The sequence below is a fragment of the Oryx dammah genome, unplaced genomic scaffold (assembly GCF_014754425.2).
Source record: "Oryx dammah isolate SB20612 unplaced genomic scaffold, SCBI_Odam_1.1 HiC_scaffold_11, whole genome shotgun sequence".
NCBI classification, from domain to species: Eukaryota; Metazoa; Chordata; class Mammalia; order Artiodactyla; family Bovidae; genus Oryx; species Oryx dammah.
Genome location: NW_024070195.1, coordinates 38776332 through 38799176, shown reverse-complemented (window position 1 = coordinate 38799176; position 22845 = coordinate 38776332). Strand labels below are relative to the sequence as shown.

General features: G+C 38.1%; 1 protein-coding gene across 1 annotated transcript in view; it reads left to right on the top strand.

Annotated features, from left to right (window-relative positions):
• The window catches only part of ZFAND3 (zinc finger AN1-type containing 3), a 327628-nt gene that overhangs the window by 253788 nt on the left and 50995 nt on the right, over window positions 1-22845 (top strand). Inside the window, exon 4 of the mRNA XM_040249777.1 lies at window positions 20842-20907. Within this exon, the coding sequence (XP_040105711.1) occupies window positions 20842-20907 (66 nt within the window). The remainder of the gene's footprint in view (window positions 1-20841; window positions 20908-22845) is intronic.

The window sequence follows — 22845 nt, the reverse complement described above, 5'->3', positions numbered from 1 at the left end:
AGATATATTCCTAAGTATTTTATTCTTTTCCTGTGTTTCTATAACTTGCCATTCTGGGTTGCTGTAGACTGCCACGTTTTTTCTTTTGATATACATAAGTACTTTAAGTCTGATTAAGGATGTGTGGCTCTGTCAGGTTGGCCAAAAAGTTCATTTAGTTTTTTTTGTCAGATGTTATGGAAAAACATGAATGAACCTTTTGGCCAACCCAAAACGAGTTTCAGATCCATTCTCTTTCTGGAGACATCACTGCTTTTACTGTTTAAGTGAAACTCTCAGAAGCTAATCTCATTTCCCAGTTCTTGCTGGGCTTATTATTATAAATCTTGGCCTTTCACAGACCTAGAGAAAGGAGATTTGCTAATATGAGATACAGTGATGACTTAAGTGTTCAACTAGGCAGTCTGAATTGGAGCTCAGGAGAGAGAAGTCAAGGTTGGCTTCATCCACATGCAGATGATAGGTGAAGCCTTAGGAGTTCAGTGAGATTGCCGAGAGTGAGAAGAAAGAAAAGCAGTGAGGCTAGAACTTTGACAGAAACCAGAATAGAGTAAGCAATTGAAGAAGTCAGAGAGGAGGTGAATAATAGTGGGCAAGCTATCAACTCCAGTATTCTGTCCTAGAGAATTCCATGGACTGTATAGTTCATGGGGTCAGAAAGAGTCGGACATGACTGAGTAACTTTCACTTTCAAGGTCATAAAAGCCAAGGAACAAACTTCATTGTATGGTATGGGCTTTGTTAATAATAATGAACATGTTCACTCATATTTATGAAGTGTTTGACTATCTTCTAAGCTCTTTACATATAATTCTCACAGTCCCCTATAGGGTAGGTGCTTTTATTAACCCTGTTTTTACAGATGAGGCAGTTGCATTAGAATAGTTAAAGTAACTTCTACCTGAAGTTTAGAGCTCTTGCTTCCCTGTGTAGCTCATGCTCCAACCCACTGATTTGGCTCCAGAGCCTGTGAAACTTTCAAGGCCTATGCCTTTGAAACCGCGCACCTCAGACTGGGACTTGAATGCACATGCCAGGACTTGAACCAGGCAAAACCCCAATTGGGATGTGAACCCACGGTCTTTTAATTAGAATCACTCACTTGTCATCTGGACTTAACTGAGGCTCAGGTTCTTTGTGTCTCAGTGCAGAAGGAATTCAGCAAGAGGCAAAGTGATACGCAAGAAGTAGATTTATTAAAATAGGATGCTTGTGAGAGAGATGCAGGCAGACAGGTGAGGGAGCTCTGCCTCAAAGGTTAAGTGGGCTACAGTTATATAGTCAAGGGAAAGTGAGGGAGGGGGAAAAGACTGCCTTCTTTGAGTAGTCAGTCTTGTATCACTTGCTTCTCCTTCATATTGGGCAGAAGAGTGTCTGACCCTGTGAGGTCAAACTAGGATTATCATGATGCTTTCTCAGATCAGTAGGAGTTGTAACATTTTTCTTCTACCTCATGACCTGGTGCATATCTCGTGCTTTTATCTTTAGCTTTATAGTTAAGCAAGCCTGCTTTCTTCCACGATGTTCTTTCTGGTAACTTTCTTGAGTGATCATTAACTCATAGTAGTCTCCCTAGGTTTCCCTCTCTATCTGTAGTCCCCTACTGGGACCCCGACAGCAACCTGTATAAGCGTCCTATTCTGTCCCTATCACTTTCAACAATCATAGCGTATTGCCTCAACATTGTGAAAATGCTGCAGGAAGCTGTAAATTGACAAGAAATATTCAGTTTGGTGATGGTATGATTGGTTATCTAATAAACTCTTTAATAAACTATTTCAGTGGTTTCATTTAGCAGTCTTTGCTAAATGACACTTGGTTAAGTGCTGGGTATTGAAATGAGATTAATGTCTCTGTCCACCAGGAGGTCACTGTTTCAAATATATATGCCTCTTCTTGAGATTCTGACTTGTTCTCCTAGACAGGTGCATGAGAATTTTAGAGTAAAAGGGAGGCAGTAGCAGAAACGGTTGGAGAAGGCAGTGGCAGCCCACTCCAGTACTCTTGCCTGGAAAATCCCATGGACGGAGGATCCTGGTGGGCTGCGGTCCATGGGGTCGCAAAGAGTCGGACATGACTGAGCGACTTCACTTTCACTTTTCACTTTCATACATTGGAGAAGGAAATGGCAGCCCACTCCAGTGTTCTTGCCTGGAGAATCCCAAGGGTGGGGGAGCCTGGTGGGCTGCCGTCTATGGGGTCGCACAGAGTCGGACATGACTGAAGTGACTTAGCAGCAGCTGCAGCAGAAATAGTGGTTAAGAAGCATGTCATTTGCAAAAGCTTTCACACATGGGTCTTGCCATCTCACCTAGGTTGAAAATTGTGCTAGAGTGAGATGTGTTCCTGGTTTGTGGATGGGGGCTATGGGAATAAGAAAAGAAAGATTTGTTAACGCTCTCAGGGCAGGTGCATTTGTAAGTCAACAGGAGATAATTAAAATGATTGCCAAGTACAGTGAGGACTCAAGTGAGAGTAGACAGCCTGATCCATTGACATCTTGCATAGTTCTTCAACTGTGATGTACCTAGGTGGAAGAAGAGGCATCAGGGGATTACGTATATTAATCTTTGAATTCCATCTGTTGACCCTTAGCTTCCCCACAGAGTTATGGAGAAGTAAGGTGTGGGAGTTGTTGGAAAATGGGTTTGGAATTCCAAATCCAAGTACAGCCTAATTTGTGAGCTATACAGTAGTTATGGATCTGTTGTTACTGTGTAGGACCAGAAGTGCTGTGTCTTCTTTGCTAATAATCAAGAGAATGAGTATTGCTTACATCTACTTTCTGCTTCTCACTGTTAAATGAATATAACAGGTGGCAAGAGTCTGGGTACGTTAATACAGTTTTAAAAAGACTGCAGATAAGATAAGAACTATTGGTTAAGAGTGTATAAAGCAGGGAACAGGGCAGAGTTTTATCTAAAAGAATTTGTTAAAACTCCTTGACTGAAGGTCAAATAAAACAGGTGTCCAAAAGCTCCAAGTGATATTTTTTGTCTGAGCACACACGTCTCTTCCTATCCCATCTTATGTGTGTCTGCAGAAGATTCCATGGACTTTTAGCCATTAGGAACATTTTCAAAACACAGTGTAAACAAAATGCTAACAGTGACCAGAAGGACTCGTCATAATATTTAAACACTATAAAAGTGGTGACAGGTATCACCAGAGCACTTACAAGTATTAGGCACTGTTCCAGATAATTGTTTGTATTAACCTGCCTCCTGTTCATAGTACCCTGTAAGCTGGGTACTGTGACCATACCTATTTTGCAGATGTGGAAATAGAGGCCCTGGATGATTCTGTATCACTCGCCGAAGATCCCAGAGCAGCCTGGCTTGCCAGCTGCCACCGAGTAGCTGCCTCTCTGTGTGATGATTTGTAGTATAAAGGACTACAGAGGACAGTGTTGCACTCTTAAAAAGAATAAAATCGCATATATTTCTTAATGCTTTTGCTACTACCTAATTATCTTTCTGCCAATTTCCAGGCTTTCCATTGAGGTGCTAAATTGTGGTTTGTACTTTGTTTCTTGAGCCAAGTTTTGAAGAAAGAGAAGATAATGTCAGGTTGTGGGTCGAACACTGGAGGTAGTTGTTAAAGCCATCAGGGTGGTTGCATGGTAGGAAGTTCTGCTCTCTAGAGGATACTGTTAATGTCCGCAACCCCCTGCTGCCTCTCCCTCCACTGTTCTTCTCCTAGGTGGGTCACAGTTGAAGGTGTTAATGGATCAGGCTGTCTACTCTCACCTGGGTCTTCACTGTACTTGACAGTCACTTTCACTATCTTATCTTGATTTACAGTGCATCTGCCCTGACAGCCTTAACAAGATGGGCAGCTGAGTGGTCACCTCAAGTGAGAGGCTCACAAGATTGGACTTAAAAGATTTTTTAGAAGACATGTTTCTCTATTTCCCCCATAAATTAGGTTTTCTGTTGTTATTCTCTTAAAAGGCCTGGGCATCCCTACTCGTGACCTGTTTGGGAGCCTTACGATGTCCATACCTATTTAGCTGGGGTTTGTGGGGGGTTTTGTTGGGGGAAGGGGAGGTTGGCCAGTCCCACTGCACAGTGGACGGAAGTTCAGGTGTTGGTAGAGAGCTGCTCCTCTGTTTCTTTCTAGGCAGGAGAGGAGGGGAACTGACGCCTGCTACTAGGGAAGGGCAATGGCAAGAAATGGACTTGTTCTTAAATATTCTGACATTCTAATCTAACAAGAGAGGGCCCTCCTCATACAGAACACTTTCTGAACTCTGTAGAGGCTCATACTAAGAGATAAACAGCGACCCATACACTCAAAAAGTGATAGTTTGTAAGAGAAGTTGGCAAACTATAACCCACAGCTAAGAGTGATTTTAAATGAAAAAGATCAAGAGAACAGTAATTTTACAACATGTAAAAAATTATATGAAATTCGAATTCAGATGTTCTTAAATACATTTTTAATGGAACACAGCCATGCTCATTCATTTATGTATGGCCTGTTGCTGCTTCTGCATTTTGACAGCAGAACTGGGTAGTTACTACCGAGACCCAGTGGTCCCTTGCAGAGAAAGTTCGTCAACCCCTGTTTTACAGAGCCCTTTGACAAACATTTTTCTGGGACTGTCCTGACAGTATGCAACATAGGCAGAGCACATAGTCTCTTTCTTATTCTCCAGACGAGGAAAAGATTTGAATGGTGTCCTGCCTTGAGTCACATGACAGGGCTAGAAGTCAGCTCTGGGCCTTTTTTAATTAACCATAATGGTGAAATATTTTTTCCCTGTTTTTCTCTACTACATATTAATATACACAAGAGATGATTTTGTTGTAACCAAACGAAAGTATACAGAAAAAGTGAGAACTGTACTAACCGGCATGTTAGTGAAGACTTCTAATGAATAAAGCCTCATTTCCAAGGGCTGGCTGGATTTTCCTTTAATATAACAGCGATTCCCAAAATAGAAATTTGAGAGCATTCTTTATCTGTGGTTAAATTAATTTTGTTAAAGAGATTTCTGTTGTTTCCTTGGAAACTGGTTCCTGGTCATAGCCTAGCTTCCCCAGGCATTTAAAAAATAAAATGGTGGTGCGTTTTAACAGATTTCCTTGCTAAACTGCCTTTGGGTCTTTGAATGTACATAGGCCTTCATTGGCTGCTAGTCTTGATTCCTGTCTGACAAAGTAGTCCCTTGGAAAATTAATATCACTGCCACCGAGTGGCTGAACTTTTTTGTCTGTTTTTTAGCAATTAAATTTCTAATTATTGCTAAGTAAAGCTAGTTTTCTCTTTTCAGACTATGCCTATTTGAAGACCAGATAGTGTGCAAAACCAGCTGACTTATTCTAGTAGAACATTTAGAAAATATTACCTATTAAAAAATATTTTATGACTTCCTGCTGGGCTGGTTTTAAGTGAAATATGGTGAGGAGATTTATTTACAGTTCTCTCTATATGTGTCTTTCCCTTCCCTTTTCTCTAATGAAGCTTGGAGCATCAGGCCATTTATCAGAGATAATTATACAACAGATGGAGCTTTTCTGATATATAATAGTCTCAAAGTGGGAAATTCTTTCCCATAATGAAGAATGCCGAAAATTTAAATGTCTCTTTTGATTTTAATTTAAAGGTATTTTTTCCAGTGCATTTATTTATCTTGAAGCTGATTCTATAAAACATGCTGTTTTTATTAGGGCTGTGTTCTAAAAAGATTGATACTTTGCAGTACAGTCTGGTAATGTACAGTTATATGCTGTATTGAATTGAATGGTTGTAATTCACTAGGAATCAATGTATGGGGTCATTAAGTGAATCCTGGTCAAAATGCAGAAAGACTTGAGCAGTTTAGCAGTGTTTTCTTATGGAAATTATTTCTATCCCACAATGTTAGCTGGATCAGAACTTGTTCAGGCACTTTAGTGTCATCTGGCTGTTTTTGTAGTCTAAAAATAGAGTCAAAATCAAAGCAAAACCAGGACTTTTAAATTCCTTATTTGCTGGCCACTTTGTTGCCTTCTTAAGTTTTAGTTTTATTTTTTTAATATACAAGTAAAGCAAAGACTGGTTTATGTAGAATAGAAGGTGAAAATACTCTGAATACCTTCACCCCTTCTCCCCACCTCAAATTGCCACTCTTTGAAGAGTATATTTATTTACACTGTGTATTTATTTTGGATTATATATTATTTTTATATGGAGTTGTATACATGTGTACATAAATACAAGGTTTTCTTTATACAAATGAGAACATACTATACATATTGTTTTATAACTTGCTTTCTTACTTAACAATATAATAAGAAATCTTTCCAGGTCAGCCCACTTCTTTTCAAACCGCTGTGTAGTATTCTCTATTATTATTATTATTTCCTCTTTTTTTCAGACTATTTCTGATATTTTACTGTTATAAACCAGGTGATGCAAGGTTTCTTGTAGATATTATTTATCAGGTTAAGAAACTTATTTGTAGTGTGCTAATTTTTTTAAACTGAGAAATATTGAATTTTATAAAAAGCTTTTTCCATATCTATTAAGATGATCATATAGATTTCTCCTTTAATATGTAATCCCTCAATTTGATAAACTTCTGGTGTTAAACCACCTTTGCATTCCTTGGATAAGCTCTCTTAGGTCTTTCAGTACTGATGAATTCAAAATGCTAATTTTACTTTAGATTTTGTACCTTTTTATTAAGTGAGTTAATTCTGTGTGTGTGTGTGCTTATATATGGTGGGCATGCTATTCTTGTCTAGTTTAGGTATTAGTTGCATTAATCTCACAGAAACTTTTTCATCTTTTCCTGTGCCCTAACACAAGCTTTTTGTCTTATGTTCTGGCATTATGTATCTATTCTTTGAAAACTTAAAGAACTTATTCATAAAACTGATTGGCTTGATATGTGATATTGGACTATTTATATTTCCGACCTCATTTAAAATCAGTTTTGGTAGTAGTATTATAAAAATACCTATTTCTTTTACATTTTTAAATTTATTGGAGGGAAGTTATACATATTGTTCTTTTAAAATTTCTTCTATTAAAGGTGCTCTTAACTTTAGGTATTCACAATTTAAATCTTTTTCTTAATTGCACTCATGCTGTTTTTATTTCCTAATGTGTCTTTGTGATTCTCTAGTGTTAGCTCAGTGGAGAAATATTAAAGATCTCGGAAGTTGTCCTTGCCAACCATTGTGTTTTCATAGGATTACAGTCATAGTCTTTATTTTTTTTAATATATTTTTTTTCTTTAGCTGTACCAGGTCTTAATTGCAACATGTGGGATCTAGTTCTATGACCAGGGATAGAACCCAGGGCCCCTGCTTTGGGAGCACAGAGTCTTAACCATGGACCCCCAGGGAAATCCTAGCCATAATCTTTAGAATGTTCTTGCTTCTAGTCTTGTCCTAGTCCATAAACTTGTCAGATGAATCACCCATTGATATTATGTTAAATAAAAAAGGGAATTATTTCACTGACTCATCACTGCCTAAATTTGCTCATCCAGATTCTTAATCTTATATCAGAAATCCTTCCCCCATGTAATCGGGAACCTCATTGTATTTGACCTCCCTGCCTTTCCCAGCGCTGATGTTTAAGCTCTGAACTGAAACCAGATTCTTGTTGTCCCCCAAAGACACCATGACAGCACATATTGCTGTTTCTATTCATGCTTGTGGAAACCTACCTCAGAACCCTTTCATCCACACTTGCTTCCTCCAAGGAATCCCTAACTTCTTCCCTTAATAACGACGTATTGTGTTGGTCACCTCATTGACATGAGAATGTCATCTCTGTACCAGTTTAGAGGCTAAACTCAAAATTAGCAGAGACTTGATTTTATTCTGCTTTGCTCTTCCCCATAACACCCAGCTAGGCAATATTCAGTAAATGATTTAAATATTTAGAAAAGTTCATTAGTTTTTTATACTTCTGAGAACATTCATGTGCTCATGTGTTTTGATACACTGAAGAGGGGCTTCGCATTGCCTGAACTGGATTTTGAGCAGCTGTGTAATACTCTTTTTATTATTTTCTGTGCTATTCAGTAACCTCAAGATGAAGTTAACTCAGGAAGGCAGTTTTCCTCTCTAATTTTGAAATTTGGTTGTCTTGTTGTGGTGACAGGTCATCTCTTTTAACAGAGCTTTTAGAATAATGAGACTTGTCTTTTTTGTTGTTGTAACTGTGCAAATAGCCACCTGCTGGTTGTGAAACAGCAAGTTTTGCCGATAGATACTTCTTTTATCACCTGAATTTCCCCCTTCAGACTTCCCCTTTGCAAGAGAGACTAGCACACTTTAAGCACCCGTTTTTCAAGGATTCCTTAAGGAGCCCACAAATCTGAAAGGTTAGTTTCCCGTAAAGGTTTCCTCAGGCACTTAATGAGATTATACAGTTATTGATATTCATACTAGGTTTTGAAGTAGCATCATCTCTGCCCCCTCTTTGCAAATGCAGATTTTTTAATGTTCTTATTAAATGAAATGCACTATACTTGGCTGTGAAAGTAAAGGTCACCGTGAACAACCACACTTCACATAACTTTAGCCCTTTGCAGCTGTCATACTGTTTTTATTTTGTGTAGATACAGGTAATAGTGACACTGTGCTGATTTTAAATTAAATCTAGGTTTTATTATGACAGGCATGTTTGGCTAGGGAAAAATACCATATTATTATAGGGGCACCTATCTGCGTGTTATTTGAAACTTAAGTGATATATTTTGATGGTGTTTGTGAACTCTCTGAAAATTCAGAGTTGCCCATGCCAAAAAAAGGCTACATATAACTTTACATTTTGTGTTCATATGTTATGTTACTTCATAAAACATTTCACTTTTTGATCTGTCAAAAGGGTAATTCTTTAGATTTAATAAACAATAGGATGCCATGTTGGAGAAGGCAGTGGCATCCCACTCCAGTACTCTTGCCTGGAAAATCCCATGGACGGAGTCTGGTAGGCTGCAGTCCATGGGGTCCCTAAGAGTCAGACACGACTGAGCGACTTCACTTTGACTTTTCACTTTCATGCATTGGAGAAGGAAATGGCAACCCACTCCAAGTATTCTTGCCTGGAGAATCCCAGGGATGGGGGAGCCTGGTGGGCTGCCGTCTATGGAGTTGCACAGAGTCGGACACGACTGAAGCGACTTAGCAGCAGCAGCAGCAGCAGGATGCCATGTTAGTAAGGAATTTATTAAAATTCCAGAATACCAGTATCAACACTTCTTTACATAGTTCAAATTATGACATTTTCAACTATTGTTTGCAAAGAAAGGTCCTATTAGTAAGACCTGCTAGTGTTTATTTCTACAAAACAAAGAGCTTTGACTACAGTTCCTTTTGCCACATTTGCTAGCTGTGGTACAGCTGCTTATAGGAGAGACTCAGCACGAGTTAGGGAAGAGGGATACCTATGTTCAGGATTCTTTTTACATGCCCATGGGACAATACCTGTGGCCTAAACAGATGTATTTTTCTATTTTTTCTGAAGCCTCTTATGGAGAATATGCACAAGTCACTTTTCTGAGGATGGCAGTGCATTCTTTCATTTGCAGACACAGGACAAGATTGATAAAAACACTCTTGGTAGCTAAATTATGTCAAAAAAATAAAAGCTCTTGTAATGCTGAGTGGTTTCTTCATTAATGTTATTATGAGATTCATGCTCATGTTGATGGTATAATGCAAATGTAGAAATCTGAGTTGGGCCTTAGTTAAGCCTGTAAATAGTCAGAACTGAAGTCTAAATTGGAGAAGTGACAGCTCCTGATTTCATATCCATATTAAGTATGCTTTGTCACAGACAGAAACAAAAGTGTCTAAAAATAGAAATGACTTCATTCACCAGGTGATATTTTGACCCCTCAAAAAAGGATTCTTTCTAGTTTTGAACCTCAAGATGGTGGTGTCTTAAGAATTTCAGTGTTCATTTCTGTTGGACCTTATCACAGTTTGGAGTATTGGTGGTCAGTGTGTGTGAGTACATGGTATGCTCTTTCTTGATTATAAGCGCTCTAGGTTAGTGATCACATCTGAAAACTGAAATCAAACAGATTTAACTGCTTGCTCAGAATCCTTTGAGTTACATGAGATATGGTTTTACTCTTCTTACATAAGTAGCAGAAATAGAATGTTCTGGGTTGAAGTTACAATTGTAGAGTTTATTCTACTATTCCTTGCCTTCATGGATTCAAGGGTCAGGAGACAGAGTATCCTTAAGATGTTGTTTCAAAATAAAGATTCAGTATAAACCCAGCAGTCTACTTCCTCTCTCTATGTGTGTGTAGCTAAATTGACAAACTGATTATAAAATTTTTGTAGAACTGCAAAGGACCTAGAGTAGCCTCCAGGGCTGGTGGTTTTATAACTCGACAGTATAGCGCCAAAATATTTAATGTTATTTAAATATTAATGCTTTGTTGAGAATAGGCAAACCTTTGACTGTTATTTGTATTAGTGCATTGATTGGTCTTTGCAAGACTAGAGTAAGTCAGTTGGCATGTGAACAAAGTGTGGAGGACTTGGAAATTATATTAACCCGTTTTGTTCTATACCAGTGGATCTCAAAGTGTGGTCCAAGGACCTGTAGAGGTACCCAGGACCCATTAATGAGGTCCGTGAGCCCCTCCCCTTTCCAAGTATGTAGCTGTGTGAGGGCGGTGTTTCTTCATATGTTTCAGATGAGTGATGCATTGTAACAGATTGAATGCAAATGTGAAAACCTAGGTTTCTTCCTTTAAGCAAGGCCGCTCTCATTTTTTAGAAATGTGTAGTTATTTTTCATAAAAACATGTTTTATGCTGATGTGTAATTATTTTGTGAATTTTAAATGAAAATTTACATTTTTTTTTCAGTTTTAATTTCAAATAAGGTAAGCATCAATAGCTATAAACCACATAAACAAAAGGTCTTTCATGTTTTAAGTGTAAAAAGGTCCTAAGATGCAAATGTTTGACAACTACCATGTTAGATTAAAGCCTGTAAATATGGTGAAAGTCAACTGTTTATTAATGGTTCAGTTTCCCTTCTGAATAGCTATGTATGTGTGATAATTGATTTTGGCCTGAATCATTTGCATTCAATAGTGAAAAATAAATTCATTGCTGGGGTCAAGAGAGCATTTCTTCCAGAACATACCCCACGGGCCCCGTAGGGATGCCCATGCATGCTCATATACGAGTGTCTCTGAGTGCTGTGCAAATGCAAAGTATTCTTGATTTCATTTTGCTTGCCGTGGTATTCCCTGGGGAAGGTGAGGTGGGGGAATTTTAGATTTTATTTCTGTTGTGCAAATAGGCACACTTGCATAAACACGTTATACACAAAATATTTGCAGAGCTGCCCAGCTACAATTATTTAGGAGAGTAGGGGTGGAATGATAATGAAATTTTGTTGAGAGGCCTTTTATGAACAGAAAAGGGAGCTACCAATAAATAGCAGCTTCTTAGCCACTTTGGAAATCCCCTGCTCATGAATGTCTTAATTCAGATCCAAATGGTATGAGAGATCTCGCAGTGAGTTAGGGTTAGAACTTCTGAGAGATTAACACTTAGATTCTATAACAAGTTTTGTAAATGTTTTAATTTGGAAATTTCATTTGGTTAAGTGGGAGGGCTATTATCTGGGCTGAGGATTTTCTGTAAACTTAGATTCCCACTTGTTATATCTTTATGTATCCTTGTTTTTAATCAATGGTACTTTTCAAACTCAATTATGTAGACAGATTAGGTGTGTCCTTCCTGATTAAAACAGTTCGAGAATTGCTGGTTTAGAGTAAAGTGGGATAGGGTTTTCTTTTCTGAAGAGATGGCTTATTTTCTTGTGCATCTTGATCTATCCCTAATATTCATGTTTTACCATTTACTCTTTTAAGTCTTCATGTATATTTTGAAGGCTTTTATAGAAGAAATGTTTTATTGCTGAAGGAATATACATTCTCTGGATATTTTTTAAAAGAGTTCTGCTTTCTTAACATGGCCACATCAGAAGACAGTGTTGAGTTTATTTCACTATCTCCATTGCATAGATTTTTTTTAAGTGGCTCATCAAAAAAACACTCCATAATATATGGATCTCTAGAGTGGGGAGAGAATTATAGCTCTTGAATTCTATTGTCCAAAATCACCTTTTGAACAGCAAGCCTGGGAAAGTGAGATGTTGCAGAGGTAAACAATGTCCAGATTATGACAGAGTGGAATTGACAAGCTGGTTAAAAAAGGATGACGCATTTCTAATTAGCCCACAGTGCCTTTAGTTAGAAATTAATTAGATACTGTTATGTAAATGTCATGTTAATTAAGCAGGAATATTGAAGTGTTATAAATCTACAAAAAGAATGGCTATTTTTGTGTTTTAATGTTTTGCAGTTACCATGAAAGAGCTGATAGTAGAATATTTGATTATCGAGCTTCTGGCAATTTTTAGCTGACTGACTCCTTGACAGACCATTATTCCTAATTGATGTGGTTTAGCATGGGGTATAACTGCAGCTAGTGAGGGCTAGTGAAATCAAGAGCCAAAAATAACCACTCATCACAGCTGTTTTAATAAGACCTATCTTGAAAATTGTTGATCTCTATTCAAGGTTAAGGAGAGTGCTGTTTTTCTGTATTTATTCGGCCTTAGATTTGTGAGTGCCTAAGATGATGGGCCAACATAAGTGCAGCTTGTGTTCTGGGCTTTCTCCTGAGTCATAGTTTCCATTCAGTCAGTTGGATTGACTACTACATCGGAAGCTCAGTGTTTTTTGACATGCTCAGTAACTCTACAGGAGGCTGGAAAAGAAAATCTAAGATTCCTGCCACTTTAACTTGAAATGTGAAAGTTGGTAGTTGACAGGATACCTTTATTCTGTCCTTCTGGTTTTGCAGGCTACAAATGAAGTTAATATGCAGATTTGACCCGTCTTTCATTTCATACCGCTGAAATCGGTACAGTCTCCTGAAGAAAATCCACTGCCCTGTTGCATAGGCTAAAAGATTTCTGGTTGTTGGGAATACAGTTGAAGAATTTCATTTCATAGCTCTCATGTGGAATTGGAAATGCGACCCGTGGTGCTGCATTATGTATGACACCTTTGATACAAGAATAGAAACATCCCTAGAAGACAAGATAGAGTATTCAGACTTAAGTCACGAGCCACAAGCTACCACAGACATTATTTACATGCAAATTCCAGACTCTGAATTGTGGAAACTTAGGAAAAAGTTCTGAATATGATATCAAGTGAAAAATGATAATATTAAGTATCTTCAGATAATGAAGAAACTTGAAAAAGTTCACATATTTAATTTTGCTTTAGCAAAAGAAAGCAGAAGACACTCATGGTGATTGGCTAAAAAGGTCAGCTGAGTTAATCTTGATATTGTCTGGTTCAGAATTCCCAGTGAGTGTCATATTAAGCAAGGAACCTTAACTGTGATTTTATTTTTAATATTTAACAACCCCAAACTCATTGTTCCAAACTCACTTGCTATTAATATAGGATAGAGGGTAATGTGGTGAATTGTCCTGTGCTTAGAAATGCATTTATTTTCCCAACCTTCCACTCTTGATCCCAACACACACAGCATCTCTACAGTTACCTGTAGAACTCAGGCCTGAAAAGGTTTCTTCATTTTGCTCTTCAAGTATTAGCTCTGCCCATCCTGCTCCTTGGAAGGAAGAGGCCAAAAATAGCAGAATTTATAATGATTTATGAGACCATATGCCAGCCCCCCCACAGACATTAGCCAGCTCCATTCCCTTATGGAGCAGATGCCCTGAGTTTGACCCTTACCATCAACTCTCAAAATTACTTGGTTTGCCATACCCATATGAGACTAATGCTGTATTTTTATCATTGTGGACCAAAACCTGGAAAGGGTTGCTTTGAGTGTCCCTTAATTTCCTGAATTCAGTGTAACACAGTTGACTTGCAATTAATTGTGTAAGAGTGGATATTGTAACCTCCTGTGGTTACTCCTTTTATTTGAAAGTATAGGAATTTTATATGACAGCACAATTAGTGTAGAATATATGTGCATTGTTCATATGCATCTGTTCTGGATTTTAAAGACTTTCATAGGTTATAGTCTGCCAGACCAAACTTAATTCCAAGCTCTGTGTTTATAATATTGTCCAATTATCAAAGCTGGGATATATTATCACTGCCAGTTACTCTTGCTGTCAATTTGTTTTGACTCGACTATGGTTCTATTTGTCCTTTACTGTAATGTAGTGAATACATTGGATTGGGTTGTTAGTTTAACAAGCTCTCTGGAGAACACTTTCATGATGATACATGTTGAGATATGCTAGGTAGCCTTAAAGTTATTTGCGTATTTGCCAAAACCTACAGAAACTCATTCGTTAGGAATTTTCAAAAGGATAAACTTTCAACCTACAGATGAGGTAAAGATTGCATTTATAAACATGGGAGAGTTAATTCATGAGTCCCAGCCAAATTTCTTCAGGGATTTTGATTAAACTAGTTTCTCTCTGTTTTTAACAATTTTAGTAAATGAATTATTTTATGTCCTTTTAAACAAATATTCTGCTAGTTAAGCTGTGGTTGACCATTGTGTTTTGTATGGCTCATAGTATTGTATGAACTCAATGATCTTGGCCATACATCGATCTGCCAGTTAGTGTTATCAGAGATTGGAACTAGCTGGGCTGTTAATATGTACACTGTGCTCAGCTGGTTTAAAAATGTACACTAGTGTCTTCCTATGCCCACCCCAGCCTATTGCATTGAACTTTCCAGAATCAAGACCTGGGAATCTCTATTTTTAAAATGTACCCTTGAACTTTCTGGATTCCAGAAATGGTTCTGTATTTTTATTTGGTGGTTGTTACACAAGTGTATATGTATTTAAAACCTTTAAGGTATATACTTAAGATCTGAACGCTTCATTCTAGTATTTCATTCTCTTTATGTTAAACCTCAATAAAAAGTTTTTAAAAAATGTATACTTCTCTCCTGATTCAATCAAGTCACTTGCATTGGTCACTTACTGAACACTATTAAGTGCCCTTTGTCCATAGAGTCATGCTGCTAAGTCACTTCAGTTGTGTCTGACTCTTTGCGGCCCCATGGACTGTAGCCCACCAGGCTTCTCTGTCCATGGGATTCTCCAGGCAAGAATACTGGAGTGGGTTACTTTTCCCTTCTCCAATATAGTCATGCTGCTGCTGCTGCTAAGTCGCTTCAGTCGTGTCCGACTCTGTGCGACCCCATAGACGGCAGCCCACTAGGCTCCGCCGTCCCTGGGATTCTCCAGGCAAGAACACTGGAGTGGGTTGCTATTTCCTTCTCTAATGCCTGAAAGTGAAAAGTGAAAGTGAAGTCACTGAGTCATGTCCAACTCTCAGCAACCCCATGGACTGCAACCTACCAGGCTCCTCCGTCCATGGGATTTTCCAGGCAAGAGTACTGGAGTGGGGTGCCATTGCCTTCTCCGAATAGAGTCATGACCCAAGAGTAAATAACAAAGTGAGTCTTGACCCTTGGGTTCAAAAAAACCTCATGGCAGAGACAGTGAAGATATATAACATAAAGCTTTATAGTTTGTGAAGTCTTTTTTGTATAGATGATCTCATTAACTTCGTGGTTTATAAGCAGTTTTATTATCCCCATGTTTTTGTCAAGAAAACCCTAAGGATCACTTATCTGGGGTTACTAAGTAAAGATTAGTTGTAGACAACCCAAAACCTATGGGACACTGTAAAAGCAGTGCTAAGGGGAAGGTTCATAGCAGTATAGGCTTAGCTCAAGAAACAAGAAAAAAGTGAAATAAATAACCTAACTCTACACCTGAAGCAACTAGAAAAGGAAGAAATGAAGAACCCTAGGGTTAGTAGAAGGAAAGAAATCTTTAAAATTAGGGCAGAAATAAATGCAAAAGAAACAAAAGAGACCATAGCAAAAATCAACAAAACTAAAAGCTAGTTGTTTAAGAAGATAAATAGAGTTGACAAACCATTAGCCAGACTCATCAAGAAACAAAGGGAGAAGAATCAAATCAACAAAATTAGAAGTGAAAATGGAGAAATCACAACAGACAACACAGAAATACCAAGGATCATAAGAGACTACTATCAGCAACTATATGCCAATAAAGTGGACAACTTGGACAAAATGGACAAATTCTTAGAAAAGTACAACTTTCCAAAACTGAACCAGGAAGAAATAGAAAATCTTAACAGACCCATCACAAGCACAGAAATTGAAACTGTAATCAGAAATCTTCCAGCAAACAAAAGCCCAAGACCAGACAGCTTCACAGTTGAATTCTACCAAAAATTTAGAGAAGAGCTAACACCTATCCTACTCAAACTCTTCCAGAAAATTCTGGAGGAAGGTAAACTTCCAAATTCATTCTGTGAGGCCACCATCACCCTAATACCAAAACCAAAGATGCCACAAAACAAGAAAACTACAGGCCAACATCACTGATGAACATATATGCAAAAATCCTTAACAAACTTCTAGCAAACAGAATCCAACAACATATTAAAAAGATCATACATCATGACCAAGTGGGCTTTATCCCAGGGATGCAAGGATGATTCAATATCTGCAAATCAATCAATGTAATACACCACATTAACAAATTGAAAGATAAAAACCATATGATTATCTCAATAGATGCAGAGAAAGCCTTTGACAAAATTAAACATCCATTTATGATAAAAACCCTCCAGAAAGCAGAAATAGAAGCAACATACCTCAGCATAATAAAAGCTATATATGACAAACCCACAGCAAACATTATCCTCAGTGGTGAAAAATTGAAAGCATTTCCCCTCAAGTCAGGAAGAAGACAAAAGTGCCCACTCTCACCACTACTGTTCAACATAGTTCTGGAAGTTTTGGCCACAGCAATCAGAGCAGAAAAAGAAATAAAAGGAATCCAGATTGGAAAAGAAGAAGTAAAACGCTCACTATTTGCAGATGACATTATCCTCTACATAGAAAACCCTAAAGACTCCACCAGAAAATTACTAGAGCTAATCAATTAATATAGTAAAGTTGCAGTTTATAAAATCAACACAAAGAAATCCCTTGCATTCCTATACACTATCAATGAGAAAACAGACAAATTAAGGAAACAATTCCATTCACCATTGCAACAAAAAGAATAAAATACTTAGGAATATATCTACTTAAAGAAACAAAAGACCTATATATAGAAAACTATAAAACACTGATGAAAGAACTCAAAGAGGACACAAATAGATGGAAAAGTATACCATGTTCTCGGACTGGAAGAATCAATATAGTGAAAATGAGTATACTACCCAAAGCAATTTATAGATTCAATGCAATCCCTATCAAGCTACCAACGGTATTTTTCACAGATCTAGAACAAATAATTTCACAATTTGTATGGAAATACAAAAGACCTCAAATAGCCAAAGCAATTTTGAGAAAGAAGAATGGAACTGGAGGAATCAACCTGTCTGACTTCAGCCTATACTACAAAGCTACAGTCATCAAGACAGTATGCTACTGGCACAAAGACAGAAATATAGATCAGTGGAACAAAATAGCCCAGAGATAAATCCATGCACCTATGGACACCTTATCTTTGACAAAGGAGGCAAGAATATACAATGGAGAAAAGAATCTTTAACAAGTGGTGCTGGGAAAACTGGTCAACCACTTGTAAAAGTATGAAACTAGAACACTTTCTAACACCATACACAAAAGTAAACTCAAAATGGATTAAAGATTTAAATGTAAGACCAGAAACTATAAAATTCCTAGAGGAAAACATAGGCAAAACATAAGTAAATCTGACATAAATCACAGCAGGATCCTCTATGACCCACCTCCCAGAATACTGGAAATAAAAGCAAAAATAAACAAATGGGACCTAATTAAACTTTAAAGCTTTTGCAAAACGAAGGAAACTATAAGCAAGGTGAAAAGACAGCCTTCAGAATGGGAGAAAATAACAGCAAATGAAGCAACTGACAAAGAATTAATCTAAAAATTATACAAGCAACTCCTGCAGCTCAATTCCAGAAAAATAAATGACTCAATCAAAAAATGGGCAAAAGAACTAAACAGACATTTCTCCAAAGAAGACATACAGATAGCTAACAAACACATGAAAAGATGCTCAACATCACTCATTATCAGAGAAATGCAAATCAAAACCACAATGAGGTACCATTTCATGCCAGTCAGAGTGACTGCTATCCAAAAGTCTACAAACAGTAAATGCTGGAGAGGGTGTGGAGAAAAAGGAACCCTCTTACACTGTTGGTGGGAATGCAAACTAGTACAGCCACTATGGAGAACAGTGTGGAGATTCCTTAAAAAGCTGGAAATAGAACTGCTATATCACCCAGCAATCCCACTGCTGGGTATACACACCGAGGAAACCAGAATTGGAAGAGACACGTGTACCCCAATGTTCAACACAGCACTGTTTATAATAGCCAGGACATGGAAGCAACCTAGATGTCCATCAGCGGACGAGTGGATAAGAAAGCTGTGGTACATACACGCAATGGAGTATTACTCAGCCATTAAAATGAATACATTTGAATCAGTTCTAATGAGGTGGATGAGACTGGAGCCTATTCAACAGTGTGAATTAAGCCAGAAAGGAAAACACCAGTGCAGTATACTAACACATATATATGGGATTTAGAAAGATGGAAATGATAATCCTATATGCTAGATAGCAAAAGAGACACAGATGTATAGAATAGTTTTTTGGACTCTGTGGGAGAGGGCGAGAGTGGGATGATTTGGGAGAATGGCATTGAAACATGTCTAATATCATATGTGAAATGGACTGCCAGTCCAGGTTCGATGCATGAGACAGGGTGCTCGGGGCTGGTGCAAAGTAAACAGCTGACCAAAAAAAAAAGAGTAGTTGTAGGACTTAACTCCTTTTTTTCCTGAAATAAGAATTATTCATTTAACAAAAGAACAAAAACAAAAGCCAAAAAAAAAAAAAAATCACACCTGGGAACAGAAGCTATAACATTTTACGGAGCTACAGAGCTAGTGCCCAGCGGGTTTTGAGGATGTGGGGTCTGTATTAGTTTTCCTTGCAATCACTGTCTCTCCATGTTGCTTATTTTCGTATCACTCGTGCTCATTTAGACCTCTGGCATTTTAGTATGTTAAGCTTTCTCTGCTGAGTGTGACATTTGTAGAAAACTTGTCAGTTTTTCTTGCCCTCTTTTGGTCTTTGTAACTTTTATTCTTGCCTCATTTTCAAATCCTCCTCAAGAAGTATTTCCAGGTAATGCTGGCCAATGATGAATAATCCTTCTTCCTGATTACATTTAGCATTTATTACTTGTTTCATATTCTTTGGCACTTGATCATTTTGCATCTAGCTCTTTATTGCTGTCTTGTATTATTGTTTGTACAAGTGCACAAGTTTTGTCTTTCTAACAAGATTATAAGCCCTCGAGCATGAGAGTAACCTGTGGTGATACATCAAGATATTTGCTCGGTGCTCTTTGACATTAACAACATGCTTACTTGATTTTTCCATCTTTTACTGTTTTCTCTCTCTGTCTCCTTACACCCACTAAGATTTGCTGCTGTTTTGGGCCTTGGTATAGGAAAGAGTAGAGTAATGATGAACTTCTTTGGTGGGATATCTAGGATCCTAAATCCATGGATCTTGCTGGCACAAACTCTGAGCTCTTTCATTTCCTTCTTTTTTGATGAGTAACTTCAGTGATAGGAAGTCTGGTCATAGATGACATATTGTTGTTGTTTAGTCGCTAAGTCATGTCCGATTCTTTGTGACCACAAGAACTGTAGCCTGCCAGGCTCCTCTGTCCATAGAATTTTCCAGGCAAGAATGCTGCAGTGGGTTGCCATTTCCTCCTGCAGGAGATCTTCCTGACCCAGGGATTGAACCCACATCTCCTGCATTGGCAGTTGGATTCTTTACCACTGCGCCAGCAGGGAAGCCCCATAGGTGATAGACAGTTATGCTAAATAATCATGTTTTCCTTCATTCTGGTCACCTGGAGAGACTTTTCAAAATATCTGTGTAACATTTGCTTGTGTGTCCCATTCCTTAATGGTCATCACTATTGCCCCACCCAGTGCATATCAAAAACCTCTGGTCTTCAAGTTTGTAAGGTAACTTCCTGTTTCAGAAGGTATGGTGTTGGAGTATATATCAATATCAGCTTAAGAATTTGTTTGTGGTCCTGATTCTGTAGAATGAAATGATTGCATTTCAAGTCTTCACCCACTGACTGACTGTGTCTCTCATACTCTTGAATTCTACCTATCCATCAGCTTCCTGGGCCATGAACATTCCATGAAGGCCCTCTTTGTGTCATATTTTTATAATTAAACTAGATATTCTTTCTTGGTTAGCAGTGCTGTCTTTAAATATTAAAATGATTCTTATTTTTTTTCTGATAAGTAGTTTCTGCTTTAGGGAGGTTCCCTGCCTACTTTAAATAAGGCCAGTTTTGCAGTAAACTCAAAGGTGGGGTGACCACTGAGATAAACCTAAGAAGGAGACTCCTGCTTATTGCTGTGTGGAAAATTCATCTCCCCGAACTTATGGGTAATTTACCCAGATCAGAATTCTAGTTAAAATTTTGTACTTTAATATCTTAACGTTATGTGAGATTTTTTTTTATTTTAAATGAAAATGATGTTACAATATAGAAAAAATATGGACCGTTAGACTGAATTGCTGAACTAAAAATTAACCCATCACCACCATCACCATCTTCATCTGTTCCTGCTCCTCCTCTTTCTGCATGCTTATAGCCTGATCCCTTCCATTTTAGGTTTCTCTTTATCCAGGACAGCCCCTCTGGGTATGCAGAGGATATGAACTGACTCTTGTGCCTGCCTTTCTGTTTCTAGGTGGGCCATGCACAGATACAGCTCATGTCTCGTTAATCACACCAACCAAAAGATCCTGTGGTACAGGTACGTACATCATTCTTACCTGGATCCATTCTTACTGGAATTATTCACAGACATTAGCTACTGGTTTTAATGTGGTGTCCTTGCCAGGGTACCCTCTGATTTCTTCCATCATTTGTGAAGTGATGTATTTATTATGTGCTAAGTATTGGGAGTGGAGTGTGAGCCGAGGTCAGAGTGGTGCTCTTGGAGGTCAAATTGGCTGAGTTAATGCTGGCAGCTAGAACCAAGAAGGTGGACATCAAAATGTACCTTCTTCCTAACGTCTGAAGGATGTTATTAGGATCTAAAACATGCAGAAAATGCAAATCAATGCCTAGTATAGCTTGTGGCTAATTCGTGTAAGTCGTGGGCCTACTAAAAAAAAATAAATAATGTGACTGAAGGGTAAATGACGTACAGGTAATCAGCTTAACTGACTAGTATAGTATCCTACTAGTTTTAGAAAATTATTTCCTTTCATTCATGTTAAAGCCATGGTGTGTACTGAAATAATTCTTTTCAGATACGTGGAATATCCCAGAGATCTTTGTGCATCTGTGACATTTTTATTAAGCATGAAGTCATGAATCTTGTAGCTCTCTAAAGAGTGCTCAAAAGGCCTGTTGCTCCCTTACCCTGTAGCTTAATTTATTTTCAACAGTATTTGCCTTTTTAAGTAATGCTGCTTGCTATTTAAAGTATCTTAAGGACTCTATTTGAAAGAGTCAGAATAATCATATTGTTTCTCTAAAGGTCGAAGTCAGAGTATTTTTCGTAACTTTAAAAGTCCTTTTAACTCCCTGGTGGAAATAGCACAAACCATCTCTGTGTACAGACTTACCCTGAAACCCCAGCCCCTTTAAATGCTCATGGCTTTGATGTTAAAACCTCAGGCAGGCCTGTCTGTGCTTGGCAGAGGCGTTCAGTCTAGGCATTGCATGCTGAAGAACTTAATTTTATTCTCTTGTTCCCAGTGACCAGTTTGTGCCAGGGCTGTGTGAGATAGTCCTGACCTGCTCCATCCCTCCTTTGTCCAGTCCCCAACCTCCTCTGGGTAGTTCCTGATTGAGACAGAATAGAACTGCTGCCTGGGGTGAGAGCGACTGTCCTGCTTTGACCAGTGGGCATTTGAGCACCATCTTCATACCGACCCCAGCCAGAAGCCTGAAAAACATGCAGAGCCCTTTGATTTCAGGTCCAGTGTTTCACACACACAGTGTACTTTGGTCTTTGTTTTTCCCTTCCAGTCTTGCCCTCAGGCCAGGGCTTACTGTTCCCACTACCAAGGTGTTCAATTCACATCCAGGAATGAGTCTCGAGCCTGCTGGGTCTTCTTGAGGATTTAGGGAAGGGACTGCGTGCTCAGCTTAGACGCTGAAACTACTAGGAGCCCTTCCTGAAGGTCGTGGACTCGTGTCCTTCATCTTCTTGGCAGATCTGTTTTATCCTTTCTGTTGTCATACTATTGTATGTATCTAAAAATAATACCATTTAGTGCATGCTAACTGCATTACCAGGCACCATCAATATTCTTTACATGTATGCATATTTAATCTTCATAACAATTCTACATGATAGTTATTCCTTTTTTACAGTTAACAAAGACAGGCACTCAGAAATTTAAATATATTTCCTGGGGTAATATTGCTGGTCAGTAATAGAGTTAGGACATGACTACATGCTTTAGATCCTGAAGCCTGCTTTTCAATACAAAAATATTATTGCTTATCATATTTTATTGTAATTACACTCTTAACCAGACAGTATAGAACATATCATTGAATGAAATGTGGAGAAAGAGAAACATAGATTTGGAACTTATAACATGTAGTGACATAGTTTTTAAAACAGAATTCTAGAGCAGATCTTGTTGCAAATCCTGGCCTGGCTCTCTCAAAATGCGATTTTAAGTAACCTCTCAACATTTGTTTATCATTTGTAAAATGAGATGATAAGTCT